This window comes from Calypte anna, chromosome 28 (assembly GCF_003957555.1).
Source record: "Calypte anna isolate BGI_N300 chromosome 28, bCalAnn1_v1.p, whole genome shotgun sequence".
Taxonomy (NCBI): Eukaryota; Metazoa; Chordata; class Aves; order Apodiformes; family Trochilidae; genus Calypte; species Calypte anna.
The window spans coordinates 4,799,130-4,826,178 of NC_044273.1; the positions used below are offsets into that span (position 1 = coordinate 4,799,130).

At 65.4% G+C, this 27,049-nt stretch overlaps 3 protein-coding genes across 3 annotated transcripts; 2 read left to right on the plus strand and 1 right to left on the minus strand.

The window, feature by feature from the left end:
- The first annotated feature begins 1,646 nt into the window (after nt 1–1,646).
- FSTL3 (follistatin like 3) lies at nt 1,647–9,115 on the plus strand. Its single transcript, XM_030466323.1, has 5 exons — nt 1,647–1,746; nt 3,702–3,887; nt 6,528–6,743; nt 7,675–7,902; nt 7,995–9,115. Exons 1-5 carry the CDS (start codon nt 1,689–1,691, stop codon nt 8,045–8,047), a joined length of 741 nt encoding a protein of 246 aa, XP_030322183.1. The 5' UTR covers nt 1,647–1,688; the 3' UTR covers nt 8,048–9,115.
- A 2,078-nt stretch (nt 9,116–11,193) lies between these two features.
- On the minus strand, nt 11,194–13,386 carry PRSS57 (serine protease 57). The gene is made up of 6 exons (XM_008499250.2): nt 13,247–13,386; nt 12,838–12,991; nt 12,503–12,647; nt 11,846–12,106; nt 11,565–11,773; nt 11,194–11,272 (listed from the first exon to the last, which is right to left on the minus strand). The coding sequence occupies exons 1-6, from the start codon at nt 13,314–13,316 to the stop codon at nt 11,194–11,196; spliced, it is 918 nt and encodes a 305-aa protein (XP_008497472.2). The 5' UTR covers nt 13,317–13,386.
- Nucleotides 13,387–14,330: 944 nt separating this feature from the next.
- PALM (paralemmin) lies at nt 14,331–26,735 on the plus strand. The gene is made up of 9 exons (XM_030466287.1): nt 14,331–14,430; nt 20,183–20,231; nt 21,042–21,122; nt 21,235–21,365; nt 22,029–22,152; nt 22,356–22,377; nt 22,552–22,614; nt 23,375–23,506; nt 24,441–26,735. Exons 1-9 carry the CDS (start codon nt 14,426–14,428, stop codon nt 25,019–25,021), a joined length of 1,188 nt encoding a protein of 395 aa, XP_030322147.1. The 5' UTR covers nt 14,331–14,425; the 3' UTR covers nt 25,022–26,735.
- The last annotated feature ends 314 nt before the right edge of the window (nt 26,736–27,049 follow it).

A 27,049-nucleotide genomic window follows, 5' to 3' on the forward strand; every position in this document is an offset into this window, starting at 1 on the left:
GGACTGCCAGTCTGGGAGCTGCTGGCTCCATCCCTCCTCCCCAGCACAGCAGACCAGTTTACACCAGTGACACCTGGGGGTGAACCTAGCCCACCCCCCATCCACCCTCTCCCTAGGGGTGCCACGGGCAGTATGGAGAGAAGCTGGGGGAGATCATCAGGGGTGAGACCATCCCACAGCCCTTCCCTGGGACCTGTCCTTAGGGAGGGATGGGGATGTGGTGGTGCCAGCTCTCTGCCCTTGCTGGTTGCTGGCACTGCACCTGCTCCCCCGGCCCCAGGACCTGGATGCTCCCTGCCTCCCTGAACCCTGAAGCTGCATCCAGCCCCATCCTGAGCCAGACTGAGCTGCTCTGGCTGTGCTGGCACCAGCTCAGAGCGTGGGGGCCAGAGGGGTGGTGCAAGGTCCCTGGGGTGCTCCGGCCGGGGCCCCTCTCAGCTCTGCTGAAAACATGACCTCAGCTGAGGCCAGCGTGAAGGGTGAAACGTTCCTCAGCTGCAACGGCCAGGAGATGGACATGGATGTTCACGGGGCTGGAGCAAGGCCCTGGGCTGCAGTGGGAGGAGTGGGATCAGGAAGAGAGCCTTGTGTCCCCAGCATAGGACTGGGGGGCCCTGCCTGCACCCAGGCCCCCCTGGCAGGTGGTGGGTGATCTCCATGTGGTGGCACCAAGCAGGGAGTGAGGTCTGGCTATGTGGGGCCCTGGGCTACCTTCAGCCCCCGTGCCCACTCCAGTCCTGCCCCCGAAGTCCAGCAGCACTGGCACAGCCACAGTTCCCCAGTCCAGGCAGTGCCGTGTGGGGTCTGGCACAGATTCAGAGCTGGGATGGAGCAGCGTTAGTGACAATCGGGACATGTGGGGAGGACAGTGTCAGTGTGTGCCAGAGGGGATACATCCCTCCTCAGCTCTTCTCTTTCCCCCCCCTCACCTGACAGGGCTTGGCTCAGCGTGAGGCTGTGGGAGCCAGCAGTGTCTCAGTTTCCCAGCAGGGCAGGGTGGGCGGTGGGTGATGCTGGTGTTGAGGGAGCAGAGATGAAAGGAGCTGCATGACACAGACCTCCCGAAACCTTTGCTGCGGGGAGGAGGAGGAGGGCGGGAGGAGGGAGACGGAGGGTTCACACGAGGATGGATGGATGGGTGGGGAGGGACGGCCGGGGTCGGGTAGGGGGGCTGCGCTGGGCAGTGTTCCCTCTGCCTCATGAGGATCTCAGGGACACGTTCCTGTGATCTCTGCCCTGGCCTTCGCTCCGTCGCTGGGCTCTGCCGCACCCGAGCACGGGAGGCACCCCGAAACCTCCCCCTCCCCATCTCCAGCCCAGCACGGTTCGGGGGACACACGGACACCTCCCCACCCCTCACCCCCGCCTACCCGGCACCCGCAGGCGGGGCCGAGCAGACCCAGCTGACACCCCACCCGCCCTGTGCCTCCATTCCCTCCCTCGGCCCCCCCCGCTCCGCCCCATCCCCTCGCCCCCCGCTCCCCGCTCCCCGCTCCCGCCCCTCGCCCCCCACCTTCCCCCCGCCGCGGCCCCCGCCCCGCCGCCACCCCCCGCCGCCGCCCCGCCCGGTGATTCACCGCCCCGCCGCTTTATAACGCCGCCGGCCCCGCCGCCGCCTCACAGGCAACAGGTCGCCGGAGCGTCCCGGCCCCGTCCCGTCCAGTCCCGTCCCGCCGCCTGGCCCGGCCATGCCGCTGCGGCTGGCGCTCTGCCTGCTCGCCCTCTGCAGCCCCGCCGCCGCGCACGGTAAGACCGGGGAGGGCACCGGAGCCGCCGCTCCCCGGCCCGGCCCCACTGGCAGGTGCTTGGGGCAGGAGCGGCCCGGGCTGGGGTCCCGGTGCCGTTAACGGGCTGTGACCCCGCCCCGGGCGCCGCTGTCCTCCCTCCCCCCCCCTATTCCTCCCGGCAGCCGCCCCGGGTGTGTACAGGCTGCGGGGCTCAGCCCCCCGGAGGCAGGAGCCCGCTTTACCGAGCGGTGCCCGGTGTCCCGCCGTGCCGCTCTGGTTGCCCCGGCCCCCCCCCGCTGTCCCTCCCGCAGGCTCCCGGGACGGCTGGGGGGGGGGCTGTCTCTGTCCCTAGGCTGGGGGGGCAGGAGAGCTGCGCTCCGGGTCTTTGTGAGCCGGGTGGGAAGGACCGGGGATGGCGGCTGGTTCCTGGTCTGGGTGTGGAGTTTGCAGCTCCAACCCCTCCCGGTTCGGCTGAGGGTGCTGGCAGCTTTCGTGGGCGCTTGGGAGGTGCTCGGGCCCTTTGGGAGCCATCGCAAGGCGCCCTGGCACTCAGGCCGGCCGGGACCCCGGGCCAGGGCTCCATCAGCCGGTCCCAGCGCCGCGGAGCTGCGGCTGCTGCTGCCAGCGCCGGCTCTTGAGTTTCCATCTTCCCCCTCGCAGGGTCCCGTCCGTCTCCATCACTCCGGGCCAGCGCGGGCAGGAGCTGCGCTCCCGGGACAGCGGCGGGTTCGGGTCCGGGTCCCGGGAGGACGGGGCGGGCTCTGGAGAGGCCCTTCGAGCTCCTGCAGCCCCCGGGACCGCCTTTGGCATCACCCCATCCCGCGGGACTTACACTTGCTGCTTCACAGGGTCTAGCAGAAGTGCTGGAAGGCCCCTGTCAGGGACAAGCTGTGTCCCCTGTGGCCAGAGCCCGTGTCCCCCCCACGGCAGAGCTGCCCAGCTGGTGCTTCCAGAGGTCCCCAGGTGCCGAGTCCCACAGCCCCGGGGCTGCTCCGTTCACGGCCACCACGCGGGGCTTTGCTGGCCACAGACAGGCCAGAACCCCGGTCAAGCCCCATGTGCCTTTAGCTGAACCAGAATCGGGTGAATGGGGAGGGGGGGTGAGGATACACCCCTGGGGTCCGAGGCAGGTGGTGGCTCCACCTCGGAGCAGGGGCAATCCCTGCTCTAGAGAAGAGCGAGTCCAGCCCGGCAGCGGCAGGATCCGTCCCTTCCCCCACCCCTCCCTCACATCTTTTGCCGTTTAACAAACCTCAAATGAAGCTAACGAGAGTGTAAACCCAAATCAGCGTCAGAAGAGGCTGCTTCAGAGAGGCGGAAATTGCAAAGGAATCACTCACCAAAAAAACAAACCAAAACAAAACCAACCAAAAAAAAACCAACCCAAAAAACCCCCCTGATTCGCTCGTGGGGTAGAGGCACAGACTTTTGAGTCAGGGCTGGGCTGGCCCCATCCCACAGCTGGGTCAAATGTCCTGTCCCCAGATGGTGGCTTGGGACAAAGGCTGTGAGTGTTGGGTCCCCGTCCCCACACCAGGGATCCAGTCCTGGCAGCACCAGCACCCACGGGCTCTGCTCTGGGTGTCCCTGGGGGGGGGGCTGGAGCCTCCCCACTGTGGGGTCCTGCAGGAGTCAGGCAGCAATGCAGGGAGGATAGGGCAGGGGGTGAGTGTGAGCTCTTGTCCTGCCTCACCACTAGGCATCTCTCAGAGCACCAACTGTGCTGATCCCAGTGCCAGGTTTGGAGCTTGCTGGTCCAGCAGTGCCAGCATCCTGGGGACATCTGCTCCAGGACAGCCCTTGTGCTACCAGGGAGCCCAGAGCCAGCCCGGAGCCTCATGAGGTTCCCCGACTCACCCCACGCTGCCCCTTCCTGGGCACTGATGCCATCCCCACGTCTCTGCCCCGCAGTTGGGGTTTGCTGCACAGTGGCCCGGGACAGCAGGGACCCCTCAGCCTCTGCCCTCTCCGCAGGTGGGATCTGCTGGCTGCAGCAGGGGAAGGAGGCCAAGTGCACCATGATCCTGAAGACGGGTGTGACGTGGGAGGAATGCTGTGCCAATGGCAACGTGGACGTGGCCTGGTCTAATTACTCCTATCCCGGCAACAAGATCAGCCTGCTGGGCTTCCTGGGGCTGGTGACCTGCCACCCCTGCAAAGGTGAGTGTGGCCATGGGCAGGTGGGCTGTGGCAGGGCTGAGCTCCACTCTGGGTGCTGCCCAGAGCTCTGGGGGGGATGCTTAGAGACCACAACTCACACTGAAGCCACACTGATAGGGCTGGGCAGCCCCTCCCCAGGCAGGCGGGACCACCAACCCCAAGCTCCAGCTCCAGCAGCTCCAGGATGGATGGAGCTGTGGGGCCAGGGCTTGTGGCACAGCCACCACCCCCTGGCAGCTCCCATTCTGTGGGTATTTTGTGTGAGCTGGGTCTGGTCTGGGCAGCCCAAGCGTGAGGAGCCAGGCTGGGGCTCCCCGTTCCTGGGTTAACTCTGCTGGGGCTGGGCCTCCCTCCCTTGCCCTCGCCAGGTCCACTCGGAGGGAAACTTCTTATGGTTTTTTTGAGTTTTTGTTGGTTTTTTTTTTTAAGGAAAAAAAAGATCTATTTCTTCCCCTCTGCTCCCCCTGCCTCCTCCCAGCGTGTGTGAGAAATGCCTTTATGTAACGGGCAGTTCCAGGAGTGGAAACTCTCCAGCTGTGAGTTCCAACTCCGCCAGATGTTTTGGCGTGCGCTGGAGCCGCGGGTCCCCCAGTTGCACTTGCGTGGCTGTGTGAGAACATGCTGGAGGACCTGCTGACCGCAGTAGGCAGGAGCAGGTCTTTGGAAGGTCACCTCGTTATTTGCTTAAAAGGAGAAAAAAAAGGTTCTAAACCAAACCGCTTCTTCCAGCCCCTCTGCATCCCCCCACTGCTCCCTGGCTCATCTTGGCACAGCTCAGGGTTGCACCCTGGGCCAGTGAAAGGCTGACTGAAAGCCTGGCCCTGGCTTCTGCCCCATCTCCCACCATGGCTGGGCAGGGACCAGGTGCCAGGACCATCAGAACCCTCTCCAGAGCTGGCTGAGGATCTCAGCTCCCCCATGCCTAAGGCAGGGCAGTGAGAGCAGGCAGCTTTCATCCCAGGAGTCTTCCATCACCTCTGCCACGGGGACATGGGGGACTGCCAGTGGTCACAGCCTGTGGATCTTGGGGGTGTGGAGCTGCTGAAACTGCTGGAGAGCCCGGCTGGCACGGACGCTGCAACTCCCCACCCTTCAGGAAGCCCCTGCCTGTCCCATCCAGATGGAGCTGGTGCTGCTCCCCACCGGGCTCCAGTGAGCTGGGGGCCTTGGAAAAGAGCAGAGAGAGGAGCTGTGCTCCTGCTCCCCGGGCTGGTGGGGCCGGCAGAGGTTACTCCAGGATACAGCAAGCTGTGGCCACCAGCCCTGCGCCAGCAGCCGGGGCGGCTGAGCCCCGAGGGACGCTGCTGGCCCAGCCCCGGGGGCTCTGCAGAGGGTCTCCAATAGGGAGGTGAAATTCCTGGCTCCAGCTGCTGGGGACATGGTGTCCCCCACAGGGACCCAGCACCGGGGGGAGAGCCAGGCTGTGGGGTCAGGGTCATGGGCTGATGGTGCAGCCGCTTCTTTCCCTCCGTGGGACCATCCAGAGGGATGGACCATGCAGTGATGGGGACAGCCTCCTGAGGGGGGAAGGCTGATGAGGGCCCCACGAGGGTCCCTGTGGCCAGGTCACTCTGTCCTGGGGTCGTGTCCCTGTGGCTTTCCACAGGGATGCTTCCAGGGCTCAGCCTGTCACTTTCCCCTTGGACAAGGCCCAGCCATGGAAATCAGGGAGCAAACTGGGAAACTGTCTGTCTCCCACCAGGGAATTTCCCCTGGGGAGAGCCAGGCCAGGCAGTCAGGGAATTTCCCCTTCCTTCTCCTCCTCCCCCTGCTGTCTCCCAGAGTGACCCATCTCCACAGGGAAATCCCCCTCTTGAGCACAACAGCTCCCAGCACACACCCTGTTTTCGGGAATCCCTTCTGCTGGGGGGTGAATCCCCATCTCAGGCAGCTTCCAGCCTCCCTGCAGGCTCTGGTGGGTCCCACACCCCCACCCCGTGTGGCCTGGGGGACTCAGAGGCTCAGGGTCCTTTTGGGGTGGGGTCTGTGGTTCTGTTTCAGTGGTAAAGGGGCCCCAGACAGAGCCCCCCTGGTCCATGTGCTGACCTTTTTGCTTCTCCCTGCTTGTGCCTGTGGCCCCTCTCTGTCCTCCCGGGGTGGCAGCAGGACCCTCTGCCCCCAGTCCCTGTGCTGGCCGGGAGGTGACCCGGGGGACAAAGCGTCCGCCTGTCTGGGGACCGGCACCGCCGCTGGTCCTGGGCTGGTTCGAGTCACGGAGGCCCTGAGTGAAACAGGGCTGGGTATTGTCTGGTGGAAGCAGCAGTCGTGATTGCCCAGACAACTCACGGAGCCCAGTTCCTTCTGGAGGAGCTGGGGCCTTGCGGAGATAGATTTTTCCATTGCACAAGAAAAAGAAGTGTTTCCTTCCAAAAAATAAATAGATGGAAATGCGTTAGCTGGTGCTGAACGCTCTGGCTGGGCTGAGGACTGGATGATTGTGCAGAGCTTGAGCCAACGACCTGCTTCTTGGCTGAGCTGAGCAGATCCAGATGCTGCTTGGGGCAGCTTGGCCTCAGCACTGGGGTTGTGACCCTGCAGGGATTGGGGACGCCGAGGGACAATGCTGGCCCCGTGGGGGTGGGTGCCAGCCGGGCCAGTGCTCCCCTGGTGTCCTCACGTGCCGATCCCCTCTGTCCCCAGAGAGCTGCGAGGGTGTGGTGTGTGGCCCTGACAAGGTCTGCAAGATGAAGCACGGGCGTCCCCAGTGTGCCTGTGCCCCGGACTGCTCCAGCCTGCCCCGCAAGCTCCAGGTCTGCGGCTCTGACGGCTTCACCTACCGTGACGAGTGCGACCTCCTGACAGCCAAGTGCAGAGACCACCCCGACCTTGAAGTCATGTACCAGGGAAAATGCAAAAGTAGGTCCAGGCGTCCGGGTCCTGTCCTGTGTCCCTGTCCCCGTGGCTCCCATGCTCCCAGTTCCATGTGGGACTAGTCCAGACAGCAGCACAGGACACCAGCCCCCAGTTCACCTTGGGCCACTGTCGTGTGCAGAGGACAGGTCCCCATGCCAGCATGTCCCCCCCCTCTGTTACCCCTGTTTGCCCCACAGGCAGTGTGTCCCTGCTCTGAGCACCACTGGCTCCACCAGCATGGCCATGGCACAGAGGGAAGGTCTGTCCCCACTCTCTGCCCAGGGAGCAGCCATTGCTCCCGGCACACGTGGCGTCACCTCCCTCAGCATCACCCTTGGAGCTGGCACATGCCTGCCCATGGCCACCCATGGCCCTGCCACCCCAGCAGGGACACGGCAGTGGAGCTGGCACAGCTGCCAGTGCCCCGGGGGCTCAGCCTCACCGCAGGCTGCAGAATAACAGTCCATAAAATGTCACTTACGAACATCAAGCCCCTTTTTTTTGTTGTTTTGTTAAGAGAGCAGCAATCCTCCTTGCCCTGCCAAGAACTGTCAGAATTATTATGATTATTTTTGCCAGCCCTCTGCTCTGAAAGGCTTTGCCTGTCAGGCTCTGGACCGTGCAAGGAAACGTGGGGCAGGAGATGGGAGTTGTGAGTGGGGGAGTTGCAGATGCCAAAACTCCTTCCAATGCGGAGGGAAGGAGAGGGAGGTGGAGGGATGGCCTTGCAAAGTGTTTACGGTGTCTGGGCAGAGCACAGCAAGTCCAGCCGTGCCCCTATCACTGCCGGGGGGGCTGTGCTGGGGTGCAGGCTGCACAGACCCTGGGGTTTTGCTGGGGATGGGGGGTTGCAGAGCTGCCCAAGTATTACTGGGATGATGCTGGTGTTGTGGGGTCACCCCAGCCGGGGCGCTCAACCCGTGCTTCCCCGCAGAGTCCTGCTCCAGTGTGGTTTGCCCCGGCACCCACACCTGCGTGGTGGACCAGACAGGCAGCGCCCACTGCGTGATGTGCCGGACAGCCCCCTGCCCTGAGCCCACCAGCCTGGACCATGCTCTCTGTGGCAACAATAACATCACCTACCCCTCGGCGTGCCACCTCCGGCGGGCCACCTGCCACCGCGGCCGCTCCATCGGTGTGCGCCACTACGGGAGCTGCACGGGTGAGTGGGGTGGCCTGGGGGGGCGTGGGCTGGGACCCACAGCATCCCGCCGCCCCTCACCTCTTCTCCCCCTTCTCCTGCTCCAATTCCAGCTGCAGCCAAATTCTCTTCGGAGACAGACAACGCGGAAGAGAACTACGTGTGAATCCTCCCTCGGCGTGAGGCCAGACCCAGGAGACAGGGGCATTATGTGTATACTGTACAAACCATATACCTGATATTTATTAAGATAAAAAGATCCTTATTTATACCCATGTATGTTAGGCAGCCACAGGGGGCCCGGCTCTGTGTCCTGCCTGCCAGGGAACAGGGGAAGGTGATCCCAGCCCACGCAATGCCGAGCGCCCTGGGGAGGCTGCGGTGCCCGGCAGAGCTCTCGGCCAGTGATGAGGGGGTGTCCACGCTGCTGTGCCTCGGGCCCCCACACGTGTCCTTGGCCGGCAGCCCTGGGCCTATTTATTTTTGGATTGAATTCTCGGTACTCTGCTGACGTTTCTGGCCGGGACCCTGAGGTCTGGAGGGAATCGGTGCGTTCGCCTTCCCCGGAGGGGCTCAGCCCCAGCTGCCAGCAGCAGGAAAGGCGACACAGCTCTGCATGGGACTGGAGACAGAGAGAGATATATTTTTTTATATATATATATATATATATATGCATATATAAGTGTATGTTATTTTCTCCTCAATTTTTAGCATGTGGATGTTGAAACAGATTTCAGTTTGGGTTTTGCCAGGCTCATTCAGAGCAGATCGCCACCTGCCTTGGGAGGTGGCCATGGCAGTCCCTGATGGGGGGCACAACCATCCCCCCAGGCCAGCTGAACCCAGTGCCCACCACCTAGTGCCCTCCACACCCTCTTTGCCAAAACCACTTTAAAGCAGCCAGGACATAGGAGAGGTCCGTGGCCCCCCAGGGCATTTCCAGGGCCATTGCTGGGCACAGCATCCATGCAGTACCCTGAGGTGGCTGTGGGGAGGGGGACAGGAGGTGGGTGATAGCCCTGTTGCCCCCTGGGGACCCCCAGTCTGGCTCCCCCTCAGCTCTGCAAGTCTCTGCCCTCCCACCTCCCACCCCCTCTGCTCTGTTGACACCGTCTGTATTTATTTTTACTTTTCTTATTTTGTGTGTTGTCACCTCTGTAAATACCATCTCATCTCTGACACCCAGAAGTTATTGCCTTTATATAAAGATCATATATATAATATATGTATAAAAATAACCTATTTTCTATTTTTGTATGATTGCGTTCTGATTCCTGAGGCAGATGCTCTGGGAACACATACCTTTCCTATTCGGTATTGTTAGGGGCATTTTACAGATGTGTTGCTATTTGAATTTTTTTTTAAAAAGAAAGAAAACAAAACAACAAAACCCCCAAACAAATAAACAATGCTGCGGGTCCGGTTTTGTTCTGCAGGTTCTGGAGGTGGCTGTGTCCCCGTGGGCTGGCTCCTGCAGCATCACTGCTCGGCATCCCCGCGTCGTGGTCGAGGGCTCCAGGCAGGGGTGGGCAGGCGGTCGGGGGACACCTGGGCAGGTGGGGGCTCGGGCCCGCTCCAGGGCTCCGCGTTGGGGCTTTTCCAGCCCGGTCGAAGCCGCTCTGAGCAGCGGGAGGAACGGGGAGAGCGGGGAAGAGCGAACAGCGGCGCAGATGAATCTGTTCCCAATATCGGGCCGTGCCACGAGAGTTTGGAATTTCACAAAACAATTCCCGCCTTTAATTGGGTCCCGATGTACGAAGCCCCCCCCGGGCGGGTGCCTGCGGAGCGGGGCTCAGCGGGACCCGCCGCTGGTTCCCCCTCGGCCGCGTTCCCTGTGCGGGGGGCCGGCACGGTGCAGCCCCCAGACCCCGCCGAGCCCTCCACAGCCCGAGCCCGGCTCAGGACCCGCCGCGGGGATGGGATTCGGCGAAGTCCCGGCAATAGTGGCGAGCTCCAGGGCTCCAAAATCCCCCTCAGCCCTGGACCGGTTTGCACGGGGGAAACTGAGGAACCGTGAAGCGGTGAGGGGAAACGAGGCCTTCGCTCCTGCCGACACCCAGCGACCCCCGCCCTCCCTGAGCTCTGCCAGCGTGGGGCACCCCACAGCCCCCCCTGAGTATCGCGCAGGATCCGACCCGCGCTGCAGCCTGGGCTGACCCCGGGCGTCTCCTGCGCCCCGGAGCTGCGCCGAGCCCGACCGGGGGGGGTTTGTTCCGAGAACTCCCGGCCGGGGGTGGTCTGTCTCGGCCCCCCCCCCCCCGTTGTTCAGCCCCACGCCGAGCCGCGGGCACCGGCTGCGGCAGCGACGTCAGCTCCGGCGATGAGCGGGAGATTTCGGGTTCCAAAACACGGCCGTGAGTCAGGCGCCTGCTTCCCGCCGGTTTTTGGGTGGTCTGGGACAAGCCGGGACTGGCGCCGGCTCCCCAGGCTTCCCGGCAGCGCGCAGGAGCCCCCGGGGCTGGCAGCTCTGCCCCGGCATCCCGGGGGGCGGGGGTGTCCCACGTTGCCAGGATTTGGGGCTTCCTCGGTGGCTGGCAGGAAGCTGGGCTCTGCTGGGCATCCTCCTGTGTCCCCAAGGCCACCCCATCCGTGTGTCCCCTCACCTCGTGCAAAGCGCCGCAGCGGGGACTGCTCTCGAGGGGGATGGGGCAGGCGAAGCCCCCTCGGGGTCCCCAGCGCAGGGACCGCAGAGGTGAGGGTGACTCCTGGGCATGCTGGCCTGGCCCTGGCCCTTGTGCCCCCTGGAGATGGCCCGTGCTGGATGCTGCGGTCAGCTTGCTGGTTTTATGGGGAGGGGAGGAAGCGGCTGCCCCGCGGCGTGCGGCAATTTGCAGATAAAACAAACAAGCAGGAGCCGGGGACGTCTGGGTCTGTCCCCAGAGACGGCGGCGACGCCTGGCAAAGCCGCAGGCAGTGTGCATGCCCCAGCTGAGACCCAGCAGCAGCTCAGCACATGTAATGCGGCCACCCCGGTCCCTGCAAGGAGACGGTGGAGGCCTCGACCCGAGGCTGGGGCGCCCCAGTTTGGGAGGTCCTGAAGAGCGGGATGCGGTGTAGGATTGTATGGGACGGGACGAAGTGCAATGGGGTGGGATAACGGGGAGCCCCACCCCGTCGGGAAGGCAGCTCCAGCGCTCCTGGGGATGCTCAGGGGTGGCAGCACCTGGATGTGGATCCCAGCTCCCCGCGACAGGGCCTGGTCCTGAGTAGGGGCTGGCTCTTTCCCCCCCGGCCCTGCACCCCCGGGCTCCATCCACCCGCACCAGGGGTCTGGCTGGGACCCCAGCACAGTGGGACAGCCAGAGAGGGGGATCAAGGTGGGCAGGGGCTGGTGGGTGATGAAGGTCCCTGGAACTCGTGTCTGCCCCAGAGCTGGGGGGCTGTGGCCCCCCTGAAAGAGGGAAGCAGGGTGGGCAGAAGGAAAGCAAATGGACAGAGGTGTAGGACGGAAGTTTTATTGAGGAAGGAAAGCGCTGCTGCTGCAAGTAGCTGAGAGAGATGCTAGAGCCTGGGGGGGATGCACCTCCCACCCCCAACCCGCAGCTGCTCTCCTGCCCTGCCCTGGGGTGAGGAGCCCTGAGCGCCAATTCCCAAACCCCCACAGCTGGGAGGACCTGGGAGCTCCTGCCCTCTCCCCCTCCTGGGGCTGCTAAGACACCTCAGCCCCTCTCCCCACAGCCCACCTGCCCCCAGGACCCCCTCCCAGCCCCGGCGAGGGCTTTGGCAGCCTCTTCTGCCGGTGCTGCCTTCGCAGGGTGTGGTGCACCCAGGCGATGTAGTTGGAGATCTTGGTGTAGATGTCGGGGTACCGGCGGTCCCCACACCGCTGCCCAGAGAAGGAGACGATGCCGTAGACCTTTCCCTTGAAGATCAGGGGTCCCCCGGAGTCACCCTTCAAATCAAGGAAGTGGGAGGGAGTTCTCCTGGGGGGCGGCTGTGGGCAGGGGTCGGGGAGGACACTCACGGCGCAGACGCCCTGCAGGGTGGTGTTGGGGCTGGCCCCGCACAGCATGTTGGGGGAGACCTTGCCCCTCCACAGTGTTCTGCAGAGGCTCCGCTTGACGATGGTGGTGCCGGTCTCCATCAGCTCACTGGGCCGGTCACCATAGTTGGAGGTGTCCCCCCAGCCCACGACGTGGCAGATGGTGCCAGGCTTCAGGTCAACGCCGGGTCGGGGCAGGCGGATCCGCTTCACGAACTTGTTCAGGGTGGCCGACCTGTTGAGCTGGGTGGAGGGCCGAGGTGTGGGGGGCTTCGCCATGGGGCTGAGCCCCTCCACAAGCTGCTTCTGCCTGGCAACCCGACCCCCTGTGCCCCATCACCTCCTACCCAGCTCTCTGCTGCCAACCCCGCCCAGCCCTGCCCTTCCCTCTCCAGAGGCCGGGACCCCCTGCCATTCTGGTACTGGTCCCAGTCTGCTCTGGAGACTGGCCTGCCGGGACTGGTGTGTCCTCGGCCGCCTCCATCGCACCCCACGGCCAGTCCTGCTTCTCCCGGAGAAGCACTGACACCTAGTGTCTGCTCGGCCGGCCTGGAGCACCCCACTGCCCTCCAGCACCCCACGGGGTGGGGGGAGCCCCATTTCCTTCCCGTGGGGCACCCATCCCGGAGGTGGTCTCACCCTGAGCAGGCGGATGTCGTTGTCCACCAAGGCGGGGCTGTAGTGCGGGTGGGCGATGGATTCGGTGACGCTGAAGATCTGCTGGGACCCCTCGGGCTCCTCCAGGCGGTGGGCGCCCAGCACCACGCGCACCGAGGGGCTGCGCCTGTGGGAGTGGGGGCCCTGAGAGGGTGAAGTCGGGGGCTACTGGAGAGGGGGAGGAAGGGCCTGGCGAGGTGGGCTCAGAAGTACGGGTGGGCAAAAGGGGGTACCCCAGGACTGTGTAATCCCTGGGATAGGGATACTTGTTTGAAGGGGTGCTGTGTCCCACAGGTGTGTGTGGGGGATAGACTCACCTAGGAATGAGGCAGTGGGCTGCTGTCATCACCCACTTGGGCCACACCAGGAAGCCCCCACAGACGTGCTGCCCGTCCATCTGGATGGAGGCAATGAAGGGCCGGGAGTGGGGTGCCACTGCCTTCCCCCCGATGATCTGGCTGCCCTGGGCGCCTGGTGGGTGGGTGCAGGTGGTCACCAGTTGCCGCAGACCCCGGGGAATAGCCCTTGCCTGTGTCTTTCCTGCTCCTGGCTGCGTGTCCCAAGCTTCCCAGCAGCACCCATGAGTCCCAGGGAGCAGCTGAGCATCAGCTCTGGCTGAGGGGGGCTGAGGGTGTCAGGGCAAAGCCCCCTGTGCCCAGTGGTGCTGCAGCCCGGGCTCTCCCTCTCCCACCCCGGCCATGGGGACCAGACCCCCTCTCCCGTTACCTGTCGGGGCCAGTGCTGGGAGCAGGACGATGCCCCCCACGCTGAGGATGAACAGCCCAGCTGTGACCATGCTGTCGAAGAGCGGGACACTGCCACCTCCCCCACGACTGCTCAGGTTGGGGGTGCTTAAATAGCCCAGGGCGGGCTGAGGCCCTGCTGGTGGGTATCACCCTCCTCCTCCTCCTTCCTGCTCTCTGCCTTTTGCAATTCCTGTGGGTGGGGGGCACGGGCAGCACAGGGGGTTCGTGCAGCGTTGTGGCTTCTCCTGGAGCGGAGCAGGAAATGGATTGGGGAAGGGAGAAAGCAGGCCCGGCTCCTCGGGTGCAGGATGAACCCATCTCCTCTTGGCAGAGACGTGGGAGCAGCAGGGCCCTAGCACATCGCAGGATGTGGCAGTGTCCCTGGGGCTGGACCTGTGATGTGTTGGGACCCGAAACTCTTTTGGCCCCTCCGGAGTTCCCCCTGGCTCTACGACAGTGCTGCTGGTGAGGGGCAGTTTGCTCCCCCCGGTCTGCACTCCCCGGGGTGTCCTGGGGTGGGGATGCAGGAGTCTCATTGCCAGGGTGACCCTCCCAGCAGAGCCAGGCTCGCTCTGGTGCCCTGCAGCGGGCGGGTTTCCCAACAGCGGGTGCCAGAGGCCGGCTCGGGGCTTCCTGAGTCGGTTTGCCAGCGTTTGCCCAACGTGGCCGTTGCATTGGGAAATGGGGGAGCAGCGCGGGGGGACCCCGCTCCCCCTTCCCCATCGCACCCCGCCCTTCGCACCCCCAGGGCCAGGCGCCGGGGGTACGCGGGGGCCCTGGCAGGGTGGGCGGCCTTTAGCCGGGGTGGGGACCCTCCGGGACGGCCCGTGCTGCTCGGCGCCCCTTCAGCCCGCCCCCTCCGGGACCCGCAGCCGGGATACGCCTCGGGGCCCCTCCGCGCCCCCCGGACGGGTGAGGGGCGGTGGCTGCGGTGGGCGGGGGGGGCCGCGCCCCGAGGCCGGGTGAGGGGCGGTGGCAGTGGCGGGCCGCGCCCGGCAGACGGAGCTGTGCAGGAGGGAGGCGGGAGGCGGCGGCACCGGCGCGGCCCCACGTCCCTGCGCATCCCGCCGCCCCGCCGGGGATGCCGCCGCCCGCCGGGCCCTGAGCGCCGGGACGCCGGCGGCCGCCGGCCCCGCTCTGCTCCGACCCCACCGGGAAGATGGAGTGAGTACCGGCCACCCCCGGGACCCCGTACCGGGCCGCGGCCCCCCCGCGCCGCCGGCTGAGCACCGCAGTACCGGGAGGGGGGGAGGGGGGTGGCTCCACAGTGCAGGGGCTCGGGACCCCCGCACCGGGGATGCGGGAACCTCTCACCGCGGGCTGGCGGAGCCCATACCGGGGGCTCGGGTTCCCCCCGGTGTCGGGGTTCGGAACCCCTTGCACCCCCCTAAACCTGAGGACTCAGGATCCCAAACCCGAGAGCTCGCACCCCTTCTATGCCGATGCTTGCGACCCCAAACCTAGGGGCTCATATCCCCCCAGATGCTGGGGCTCAGGACCCCGGTACCGGTGGCTCACATCCCCCCAATGCCGGGGCTCGGAACCCTGCTCCCGGGGCCTCCCGTCCCCCCGATGTTGCTCAGCAGGTGCTGCCCCCCCGGTCCCTGCCCTGCCAGGGGTGCCGGCTCGGGGTGCAGGGGCGGAGGGCCCGGAGCGGGGGCTGCGGGGGGCGAGTCTCTGCTGGCAGCGGTGCGGGAAGCGTGGGGTGGGAAGGGCGTTTATTTTTGTGTTTTGAACCTGTTGTTGCTGCTGCGTGTGGGTGGCTGGGAACTGCGGACCCCTCCCTGCGCCCGCACCCCCAGCCCTCGGCCGCGGGGCCCGGCTGCCCGAGGGGATCCTGCCGGGGGGACGCTCCCCAGCCCCGGCCTCATCCTTTGTGTGCCGCGGTGGGGCCCGGCCCGGTCGCTCGCTCCCTGCAAGGCTCCGGGCTGGGCTTGGGAAAGGGGGAAGCAGGTGGAGGCCGCTGGGAGGGGGGCAGCTGGGGACCATCCTGCTGGCGTGATGGTTTTGAAGATTGGGTACAGCGGCGGCTCCCACGTGCAGCCCGTGGGTACTGGGAGGGCACAGGGCTGCTTGTGGGCCAGGACAGGGCTGGCCCTGTGGCACCCAGGCCTTTTCTTCCCCCCTCTGGCAAGCAAGGGTCCTCCCAGTATCTCCTGGGGTTCGCACCGGTGGCTTCTCAGGGGCATCCAGCCAGCCTGGGGCAGCTCCCTCGGCTCTTTGCCTTGTCCACATCCACTGGTCCTTGGCTAGCCAGACACCGGGTGTCAACAGGTCCTGCCCTCCGCTGTCTGCCTCCCAACAGGGGAGCCCCGTGGGGCTGAGGGTGCAGGCAAGGGTCACGAGAATGGGCTCCAGGGGTTGGGGTGGGCTCTGGCAAGCTTAGGGCTGAGGGTGGCACAGGAGGCACCAGCACAACCCCTCTCACTGCTCAGCCAGCTGCAGCCCTTTGGGAAGAGGCTTCTGAGCTTTTGGGCTGGAATAAATGTATAAAAGTTGTTGGTGTTTTAAATGCCCAAACGTGCTCCCCCAGGTGGGTCCAAGTTTACAGGGGGGATCTGTAGCCTCAGTGCCCCTGCCCTGTCAGTCTTTCTCCCTTGAATCACAGCCTGGTCATGGGGCTGGAGATTGAGGAGAGTCCCAGGATGGGGGGCACACAGTGAGGTGCTCCCTGATGTGGGCCTGTCTCTGCAGCAGCTGCCAGCCATGGGAGAGCTTCAGCTCCTGGGTGGCCCTGGTACCAGCGGTGGCTGGGGTCCTGGATGCTGTGAGCTGTTGGTGTCCAGGGAGGTTTGGCTGAAAGAGGCTCAACAAGGTTCTGCTGGTCTCTTCGGGGCTGGTCCTCCGTCCTCTGCTCCTGCTGCTACTGATGCTCGTGAGCAGCTGGAGATTTTCCATCTCCACATCTGGCTGCTCTGGTAGTTTGTCTGGGAATGTTGCTGTTCTCCCCTCCAGGTCTGGGGTCTCCTAGGCCTGGGAGTCTCCTGGTCCTGTCCTCCTGACCCGTCCAATCCCTGATTGAAAGCTGACAGTTGCACCTGGGTGAAGGAGGGAGACACAACCTGGGACCCCTTTGGGAAGGGGCTCAGGCCTCTGCTCTCAGCCTGCCCCTGGGAGAAGCAAAGCTCAGCTGAAGCTCCCCAGGCTGGGCTCTCTCTGCCTCCCTCCCTGTGGGGTCTGAGCCGTGCTGGGAGCCATGCTGGGGCTCAGCTGGGATGTGGTGTGGGCCCATCTCTGGCACTGGCAGTGAGGAAGGGCCGGGATGAAGGCCAGGGAGGAGATGTGTGCTAGGGAGGGTCAGGAAGAGGTGCAAAGCTCAGGGCTGGGGCAGAGGTGTTCACGTGGCCCCCATTCCCAAGTCTGTCTTTACTCCATCTGGAAGCAGGTGAGCCCCCAGGCCCCAGATGTGCTGCTCTCAGGGTTAGGGTGAGCCCTGGAGCACCCCGGGAGCGGAAAGAGGAGCCAGGACGGATCCTGCCCCAGCCAGTTGGTTCTGGTGGAGCATGGCTGGAGGTGGGCTGAGCCCAGACTCTCATCTGAGCACCAAGGACCAAGCTCAGAGACTGTCAAGGATGCCTTGATGCAGGAGAGTGGGCAGGATCGACGTTCCTGGTGACTCCTCAGAGCCTTCTGTGTGTCCACATTCATGTTGTTGGTGTGGGGGAGCTGTGCTGCCTCGTGTGAAGGGACCCCAGGGTGAAGAGGACCTGGGTGCCATGTCCTGGGCTGGCTCTGGGGCTGCCTATCCTGGCCCATCTGTGCTCCCAGCCGTGGGGAGCAGCCAGCTCTGCTCTCATTCACAAACCATGGGGGAGTTTCCTGGTGAAGCCTTGCTCCTCTAACTGGAAGGGAGCTGGAAACCCAAGTGTTTGGAGGGCACTTGAACCATTGTTTGAAAGATCTGTAATTTTCCAATCAAACTCCCTCCCCAAGCCTTCGTTCATCAAATATTCATGGGATCCATTTTCTCCTGGCACTCCCAACCCACGTCTCAGCCTGAAGAATCAATCAGGCAGCTCCTCTTGCTCTAATGCATCCTGCGTTTTCAGGAGCCTGGGGCTGCGTCTCCTCCTCCCGCCTCCCCCATCTCCCCCTGTCCCCATCTCCTCCCAGGGCAGTGTGGGGACGGCTCACAGAGAGGGATGATGGAGCCAGTGGTGGGGTGGGGGCACCCAGAGCCGGGCAGGAGCAGCCCCCCCAACACCAGGGCTGGGCCCAGCTCGGCTCCCAGTCAGTGTGGATCTCCGACCATCCCCACCCAAGCCCCTGGATGATTTGCCTTTGCAGGCGATGCGTGCAGCCCCCCCTCTGCTGCAGCCCCCTCCTCTACCCCTGCTGCCATCCAGGCCGTTCGATAGCGTCCCTGCTGCTAATGGCTTCATGACGGAGCTTTGCAGGCGCGGTCCCCACCGCAGCGTCACTCCTGGCCCAGCTCCTGGCATGGAAACGGGGGTGTAAATCAGCACCAGTCCCTGACGTTTACACGGGCTCTGGGGCTCGCAGCAGGGCCCGTCTCCCAGGGTCGTGCTGGTGGTGTCAGTGCAGGGGTTCGGCTGTGGCAGTGCCCTCCCAGTCCGGGGCTCTGTCCCTGCTCTCCCCCTGGCTGGGAGCTGGGGGGGGTGGGAGGGGGTTGGAGGTCAGGGGAGCGGAGGAGCAGCGTGAAACGGCTCTTCGCACATTTGGATGAGCTAATGGGAAAAAACAGAGGAAGGCAAATAAACATTATTGTTTCATGTCAGGCGGGGAAGAGACAAAAGGTCACAGGCTTCCCTTGTGATGGTCGGAAACGGCAGCATCAGCAGGGATGGAAAGGGCTGGAGAGCCCAGGGGAGCGCGGGCACCGGGCGTGTGTGAGCTCACACGTGTGTGTGGATCCACCCCCGGGTCCTGGGGCTGCAGAGGGGGACCCTGGGCATCACCCCCCCTCGGTGCCACCTGCATCTCAGCCTGTGGCTCTCCCCACCATGCTGGAGGAGCTGCCCTGGGACAGGCGGGCCTGGGACACATGTGCCTTGGACAGCGTCTGGAAACATGGGAGGCTGTTACCCGGAGCTTGTGAGAGCAGGTGAAGTGAGGGCAGGAGGGGCTGACTTTGGGTTCCTGGAGTCCTGGTTGTGGGGAGCTCAGTGGTCCTGATCTCTGTGGCCCTGACACCTGGGGTGGCTCCAGAGATCACGCTGGAAGAAGCCAAACCCTCCGGGGAAGCTCTGCTGGCCTTGGCCCGAGGGTGCTGGGCCCGAGGAATGGTGGTCCCGGCCTCGGGGGACCCCTCCGCCTGCGCTGCGCATCCCCCCTCCCCGCGGCTCGCCCCGTTGCCATGGTGCCGTTGCCATGGCGCCGTTGCCATGGTGCCGTTGCCAGGGAACCGCCTCCCGGCTCGGCAGAGCCATCAGTCACCGGGGCAGGGGGATGCGGGGCCCCATCGGATCCCCAGGGACAGGGCACGGAGGGACCGAGGCTGTCTGGGGGCCTGGGACCCCTCCGCCTGTCCCCGTGGGCTGGGACCTGGCCTCCCTCTCAGCAGGGTCTGGGGGTGAGCCCGCCCGAGTGGGGTTTGGGCTCCAGAGCAGGGCTGGGGCTCTCAGGCTGCTGGAGCAGGGGGTGCAGCGAGGGGCATCCAGCCGGTTTTGTGTCTCTCTCCCCGGGCCAGGAAGATTCCTGGCTTTCGACCCGGGAATGCAGAGACTGTGGCAAATAATGGAAAATAAAGGGGACTGAGGAGGGAGGAAAACCAGAACACAACATTTTAGGAAAGTTTGGAGCTGTGAATGGGGCAAGATCCAGGAGAGAAACTGGCTCAAAGGTCTCCGAGTGTGGGGTGCCAAGGGTTGGGCTGGGGGGAGCCCGTGGGGCTTGGGGCAGCCCGGGGGGCACTGGGGGGACACGGGAGCAGCCGGTGTGCAGCTGCACCTGTGAAACATCCACAGCGTCACTGCAAACAGTCCCAAAATAACGGGTACAGGAGCAGCACCTCCCCGGGTTGTTTTGCTGGCCGGGATTTCACGGTCTGCCGGGATCCCGGGGTGAGGGGAGGGCGGCGCTGAGCGGCTTTCGTGTAATTGCTGCCTTGGAGGACGGGGGAGGGGGTCCCCGGGGGTCCCGTCGTCCCAGTAGAGTCTGTCTAATTTGCCAAGAGCCCAGATCCTGTCCCTCCACGTGGCGGGGTCCTGCCGGGGCACAAGAGAGTGTGGGGACACAGGAGCCCAGCCCAGGGGGTGCCGTGTGGGGGACGCAGCAGCCCGTGCCCACCCCGTGTGTAAAACCATCTTTGGAATAAGCCCTTAATGACCTCCCGCCCCCGCCGCCCCCCGCCCGGGGCCATCTGCAGCCTGTGTCCCCGGGAGAAGGGGACAGATCCGTGGGGCGGGGTGGGACGGAGAAAACCGGGGATGGGGGTGGTCGGGCCACCTCCTCCTCGCAGCACACCGGGGTCCAGCATCCACAGGCTGGGGACGGCGGTTCGGGGTCTGGATCCAGGCCCGGGAGCACGAGCCCCGGACAGGGTAGGGATGTCTGTGCGTGTCCGTGTGTCCGCGCACGTGTCCGTGCGTGTGCCTGAGCGCAGCCCAAAAGGTCACTGTCTGGGAAAAGCGTCTGCAGCCAAGGAATGGCCTTGGAATGGGAAGTGTGAGCCAGACGGAACCGCAGGGGAGCCAGAACCGTCCCACTCCAGCCCCTCCGTGGTCACCGGTTCCATCTGCGCGGCGGGAGAAGCGGGTCCGGTCGCACAGGGTCACCTCCGGTCTGGGACAGGGTGCCTGTCCTGGGGATTTGGGAACTGGGGGAGCTCTGCGGGTGAGGGGCACCCGGCTCCGGGGCGGCGAGGGGCAGGTGGGGTGTCCGGCTCGGTGCTGGTGGCACCACGTCCCCGCTCAGCCTTAGCTGGGCTCCTCACGTTCTCCCCGCTCTTTTGCAGGGCTGTGGAAGCCACCACCCTTCAGCAGGAGCGGCTCCAGGCCATCGCGGTGAGTCCCCGGCGTGCAGCGGGCCCGGAGCCGTGTCCCCATGTCCCCGTGTCTCCATCAGCCGGACAAGGACCGGCGGGAGTCGTGCCGGGGTGTCCGGCCCCGCGGTTTGGCCGCGTTGCTGGAAGAGGGGCGGGGCCGGGAGGTTTAATTAACGAAGCAGTGACTTAATGAGCCCCAAGTGAGAGGGAAGTGAGTGATGATTCCTCCCTAGCCTTTCCCAGGGAAAGGGAGGGTGCAGGATCTGTCTCTGCCCGCTATGGGCTTTAGTAATTATATTAATTAGCGATCAGGGGGGCGTCGGGCTGGTTTAAACCCCAGAGCAGTTCCCGCTGCCGCCGATCGCCGCCGCACAAAGAGCGAATTGTTCCCGGGCCGGGCCCGATCTGGAGCGGCCCCAGGACCCGCGCCGGGGGGGTGTTGGTTTCCCCCGGGGGGACCGGTTCCTCCCGCCCTGGCAGTTCGCTCCGCGGGGCCGGCCGAGGGGACGGTGACAATTTGAGACGGTGAGCAGAGTCCAGGCTCTGCCCTAATTTCCCTGCGCTCTCGGTGCCTCAGTTTCCCCAAGTGAGGACAGGAAGGTGACGTGGGGCTGGGAAGGTCCCAGGAGGTGGCTGTCTCCCAAGCCACTCTCGCATCCTGCGGCATGGCTCGTGTCCCTGTGTCAGACCCCGTGGGAGCCCCTCGCCCCGGGCCTTGCTCCCCCACCCCCTTCGGGGATGCTGCCCTGGCCGGGAGGGAGGTGCCCCCACCCCGGCAGTGCCCAGCACTCACCCCCTCCCCACACCGACCCCTTCTCTGTCCCTGCAGGAGAAGCGGAAACGTCAGACAGAGATCGAGAACAAAAGGCGGCAGCTGGAGGATGACAGGCGGCAGCTCCAGCATCTCAAGGTGAGGGCCCCCTGACCCTCCCCCCCGGGTTGCCCCTGCTCCGGGACACCCCCCCCCGGCTGTGGGATGGCAGAACGTGACAGACATACACCCCCCTGCCCCTGCTCCCCAGTCCAAGGCGCTGCGGGAGAGATGGCTGCTGGAGGGGGCCCCGGCCTCCGGCTCCGAGGAGGATGAGGCCATGAAAAAGCAGATGCAGGAGGATGAGGTGAAGACCAAGGAGCTGGAGGAGACCATCCAGAGGTAACAGGGACGTGTGGGGCTGGGGCGTGCTCCACAGAGACCCCCGAGCAGGCAGGAGACGGCTCAGGGGGAAACACCTCAGCCCCTGCCCAGCCCCCTCGTGCTGGGGCTGCCAAAAGTGGGAGGGGGCTGGGGGCACCAGGGAGATGTCCCGGCAGCCCTCCCAGCCGGCAGGAATGCCATCAGTCATGGCTGTGCCGTTAATTGCCGAGTGCTGGTGCAGAGAGGGGTCAGGCACGAAGGGGCCTTTGTGTGAGCCTAATGGCGCGGTGCATTCCTCTGCTGGTGCCTGGCGGGGCACGGCAGCGAGGGGGGCTCTGCCGGGGGGCACCGTGCCGACCGGGAGCCATCCCTGACACTGACCCCCGGGACACACGGGAGCAGAGCAGTGGTGGCACGGCCTGGCTCTGTGCCACTGAGCCAAGGCACTGGGCAGTGTGTGGCAGGCCCAGGGGTCACTGCATGGGGACGGTGAGCTGGAGGGGCGGTCACGTGTGGGGTTTGTCCCAATGTCCATGGGGGATCTTCTCCCATCCCCTTGGCTGAGCTCTGCCTGTCCATCCCTGTGCCTCCTGAGCCCCAGAGCTGATTTAAGCCTTGCCCCTGTGCCGTGTTGCTGCCTCAGGGCTGCCCATGGCCTCTCAGTCCAGTCTCTTCCTGCAGGCTGGAGAAGGAGCTGGAGACACTGGAGAACAGCAGCTCAGCAGCTTCCACCAAGGAGAACCTGGTGGAGGTGGCAGCACTGGCCAAGGAGGAGAAGACTGAGGCTGTCCCCAACACACAGAAGGTGGGCACAGCCACTGCCTGCAGAGGGGGTCTCTGGGGGTGACTGGGTTGCACCAGGGCACCAACACAGCTGCAGTGCTCAAGTTGGCCCCCTGTGTGTCCCTGCCACCCCCCAGAGCCTTTGCCCTGCCCGCCCTCTGCCAGCGGGTCTTGGGGGGGTGCTGGGTGCTTGGCAGCTCCTAACTTCTCCCTTCTGTTTTGCAGAGTCCCCTGGGCACAGTCAAGGGTAGGTGACCCTCAGCTCAGCCATGGTGACCTCCCCCCCTCCTTCTGCCCCAGAGCTGGGATGGATGGGTGGGGGGAGCCGGGGCAGCCACATCCCCCGTTCCTGTCCCCCCAGGCAGTGGTGGGTGAAGCTTCTGTCCTGGCTCAGGCAGTCTCCTCTCTTCTCTGTCCCCAGCTGAGAAGAAAGTCTCCAGCAGCCCCATGAAGGTGATGGAGGGCACTGACATGCTGAAGGCAGGTAGGTGCTGCCTGGAGGAGCTCTTGCTCCCCCCTCCCCGCTGGCTTCCCCCTCCCCCTGGCTCGCTGCCCCCGCAGCTCTGCCGCCACCGCTCCACCGCTCGATGGCTTTCCAGGCCCAAGGCACAGATCAGTTCTTTGCAGTCAGAGGGTTTGTTTGCGCTTTGGCCCCCGTGGCTGGTTAGGGGGCTCCCCCCATTCCGTGTCTCTGCTCTGGTTCATCCTTCTCCTCTCGCTCTGTTTGCGGCTTCTCAGCGCACGGGAGGGAGCAGAGCGCCGGCTGCGGCGTGGCTGCCGTGGGTCCTCGGAGCAAAGTGACACCGGGCTGAGGCCACCCCGGTGCTGGCGGGGACCGGCCTGGGAATGACAGAGATGCCGAGGACCAACCCCCCCCGAGGGGGCTGCTCCAGCACCAGGACTCTCACTGGAGGATGCTGCCTCCTGCAGCCACCAGCCTGGCTCCAGCCCAGCGCCCCGTGGCCGGCACTGCTGACCAGACAGACAGACGGACGCTTGCCAGGGTGCCCGGGGGAGGCAGAAGCCGTGGGGGTGAGGTGCTGCTGGCAGCGTTGGGACGGTGACGGCCCCCCGGGTCCCAGTAGGGCTGTGCCTGGGATGTTACACCCACCTCTGCCATTCGCCACTGACTGCTGCTGCCTCGCTAACACCGCTGCCACCGCACCCTGCTGCACCGCACCTGCCCGCCGAGCAGGGGCTGGGGAGGGCCAGGGCTGCCGTAACACGCTGTGTTTGTGTCCCAGCCATGTACTCGGTGGAGATCACGGTGGAGAAGGACAGAGTGACTGGGGAGACCAAGGTCCTGTCCAGCACCACACTGCTCCCCCAGACCCACTGTCCACAGGGGGTCAAAGTGTACGAGGATGAGCTGAAAGGTATGGCCTGGCCCTGCCCACGGGGCCCCCCTGCAGCCTGGGGCAGACGGTCCCTGGTTTGCACAGCGTGCTGGAGAGCAGAGAAGATGTGGAGCCGAGTGGTGGCAGAGTGGACCAACTTCCCAAGGAAATGGTGCTGCACCAGCAGCCGGTGCCATCCAACACCCATGGCCATGCCAGGGCTGGCTTCACCACCACCAGCTGCCTGGCTCATCCCGACCTGCTCTGGGACCCCTGTCTCCATGGATGGTCCAAGGAGCCACCGCAGCAGCACCTGGCCTGGGGCAGGCTGCTGTTGGTCCTGGGCCTGCTGGCCTTGCCTGGGCTGGGCTGGCTGTCCATGGAGGCTGATCATCGTGGGATGCCGCCAGGGCAAGTGGAAAACATGATGAGCTGGTGGCAAAGCAGCGGCAGAAGAGTCCTGTGCCCTCCCAGCACAGCGCGGTGGGGTGCCATGGGCAGCAGGACACGGTGGGATGTTGTGTGGCAGCACCTGCTGAGCCCTCGCTGGGGTCTTGCAGATGGCAGCAGTCATCTGCTGCAGAGCATCCTGCTGGCCTGGTGAGCTGGGTGCCAGCCTGCTGTGGCCAGTGTGGCCAGCTTGTCAAGCTGCCAGTGACTTGGCAGATGGCTGCAGCTCCCAAAGGGCTCACAGTTTGAGGTGCTGGAGGTGCCAAGGGCCGAGGATGGCTCTTCACATTGTGCTTTTTTTCCAGCCTCCCTGTCTGCTATTGGGCAGGGCTGGGGGTCCCGGCTGAGGGGGGATCTCAGGGGGCTGTGTCCATGGTGCCAGCGCCTTTGGGGAGGGGAGGCTGCAGCTCCCACCCTCACAGGAGCCATGTTCGAGTGGGCTGTGCCACCGGGAGCTTTCCCAGGTCGGATTGTCCCCCCCACGCTGAGTCCCCCCTTCACCTCCCTCCTCTTATCTCTGCAGTGGTGCATGCAGTGGGCGCCGAGGACGGGGTCCTGCAGAACGGAGCCCACCCCCTCAGCTCCTCCGAGGTTGACGAGCTCCTGCACAAGGCGGACGAGGCTACCCTGAGCGAAGCTGCCGGGCGTGAGACCCCGGCCAAGGCCGGCAAGGAGCCCGGCAGTACCCCGGGCAGCCAGAAGCCAACGCCGCGGCGGGAAATCACGGGGCTGCAAGCCAAGGCACGGGAAAGCAGCACGGCACCGGGCGAGGGGACGGAGCCAAGCCGGGAGCAGCCCGTCACCATGATCTTCATGGGCTACCAGAACGTGGAGGACGAGGATGAGACCAAGAAGGTGCTGGGGCTGGAGGGCACCATCAAGGCCGAGCTGGTGGTGATCGAGGATGCCGAGAGCAAGCCGGAGCTGGCGCGTAAGGACCACGCTCCACCCAACGGCACGGCGCTGGAGCCCGTGGCTGCCCCGGCACCGGCAGAGGAGACCCCGGGTGGGCAGAAGCCAAGCGGCAACGCCGCGGACACCAAGGAGGCCGAGCAGGAGACAGACACGAAGAAGCAGCGCTGCAAGTGCTGCACGGTGATGTGAGCCCCACCGACTGCCCCCGCCGAGACCCCTCCGCCCCGGCCCCCCGCTAGCCAGGCCCACCGTCCCGGCATGCCGGGCTCCCTCCCCCACCGGACATGGACCCTCCTTCTGCAGAACTGGGGAAATCCAACACGGCCGCAGGCAGCAGTGAACCACGGCTCCCCTCACCCCATCTGCCTGCGCCCACCCCACCAGCGCTGCCGCTCGTATTTATTAGAGACACCCTCACCCCACGGGCTGCCCACCCCTGCCCTGTGCTGGAGCCCTCATGCAGCCGATGCTGGAGCCTTTCCCTCCTCTCACCGGCAACTTCCCACCCTCCCTCGGGACAGAGCCGGCCAGGCCGGGGATCGGAGGACTCCGCTGTGTCTGTAGAGGACTCCCGGGGCGCCGGCGGTCAGTGGGACCCATGCCTGGCCCAGCCGGTGGCAGGCACGGGGCCAGTCCCTCTCCACACCTCCATCATCCGCTTGTCCTGCGGGAAACGGCCCTGGGCTGTCCCTCCCCGGCTGTCCACAGATGTCCCCTCTCCATCCTGTGCCCCCCGGGCTCCCCAAGCCGTGAGCCCCTTGGGGATGGAGCACATCAGGGTGAGGGAAGGGCCTTGAGGGCAGTGCTCCCCTCTTGGTGCTCAGCCACCGTCAGGAGCTCAAAGGGAGACGTGGGCCACACGTGCTCCGTGGGGTCAGCCCCAGCCTGTCCCCATGGCTGCGAGTGGGAGACCCTGCCCGGCCCCCCGTGTGGGACCCAGCACCCAGGCTCTGGCACTGGTGGCTGCCACAGGCTCTGGCACGGCCGTTCCTCCTCTCAGCTGCCACAACAGCATCACGGGCTCTGCCAGCCGAGGGGGCTGGATGGGGCTGGGCGGGGCTGGGCCGGGCCAGGTTTCCCTGTCCTCGGGTGATGTGGGTGGCAGTGGCAGTGAGGCGGGGGGAGCTGGGGCCTCCCCTGTGCCTGCGGTCACAGCTTTGCAGAGCTGCTTTTTGGGACCCCAGGCTGCAGCATCGGGTCCCCCCAGGTGAGTGGGGCAGCCCAGGTCACCCCCAGCATTGGGACTGGGAGTTGCTGAGGGTCCAGTGGCCCAGGGAGGGTGTCCCCATGACACTGTGTCCATTCCAGGACTGCCAGCATCTTCCCCGCTCCCCCACCCCATGTCCTGGCCCTTCAGCCGGGGTTTCACCACCAGCACCAGCGTTTCGTCCCCACTGAGACCCTCCGGGGCAGCGGGGAGTGCGGGGACCCCTCAGTAGGACCCGTGGGTGCTGAGCCCTGCTCAAACCCTGGGTGCTTCTGCCGCAGCAGCTGGCACATCTCCCCCCATTGCCCTCCCTTCCCCCCAGCCCCTTTCGTGTGAGCCGTGACCCCCACCCGGGACATCCCAGTTGCCCTCAGTTACCACCCGGGCTTCAGTTCTCCCTCCAGGGCAGGGACAGGGATGGGTGGGGGATGCAGGGGGGGGGGGGGCTGGCAGTGCTGCCTTGCCAGCCCACCCCCCACCCCCGGGGGAGGGGGTCCAGCCCCGCCGGCACTGAGCAGAGCCCAGCACATCCCACCCGCCCCCTCGGCAGCCCCCGCCGCCCCCTGCCCGGCCCCGCTGAAGTGCACTTCCCGCTCCTGAGCTTCTCACTTGTGCCGAAGCCGTTTGAAGTTTTCTCCCTCCCCGAACCCCCCACCCCCGTTGTTTGTAAGACCCGAACTGAGCAAATAAACAGTGTGACCGACCAGCCTGGAGCCTCCGACCGGCGGGTGGGAGGGGGTGGGATAAGAAGGGGGATGCTGGGGGTGACGGGGATGTGCCCAAGAGCCACGTGTAGGGGCATTTGCGCTGTCACTGGTGGTGACACAGGTTTCCCATGCTGCCCAGTGCTCCTGCCCAGGCCCCATCACCAGTGATGGATCCTTCCTGGGGGGCCCTGGCTGTGCCCATTGCCAGCCTCGGGATCCGAGCCCACACCCTGCAGCAGGCGTGGTGAGCTCCCGGCTCCCGGCATCGCCCGTGGACTTTGTCTCAGCCCTGCGGTAAAACCG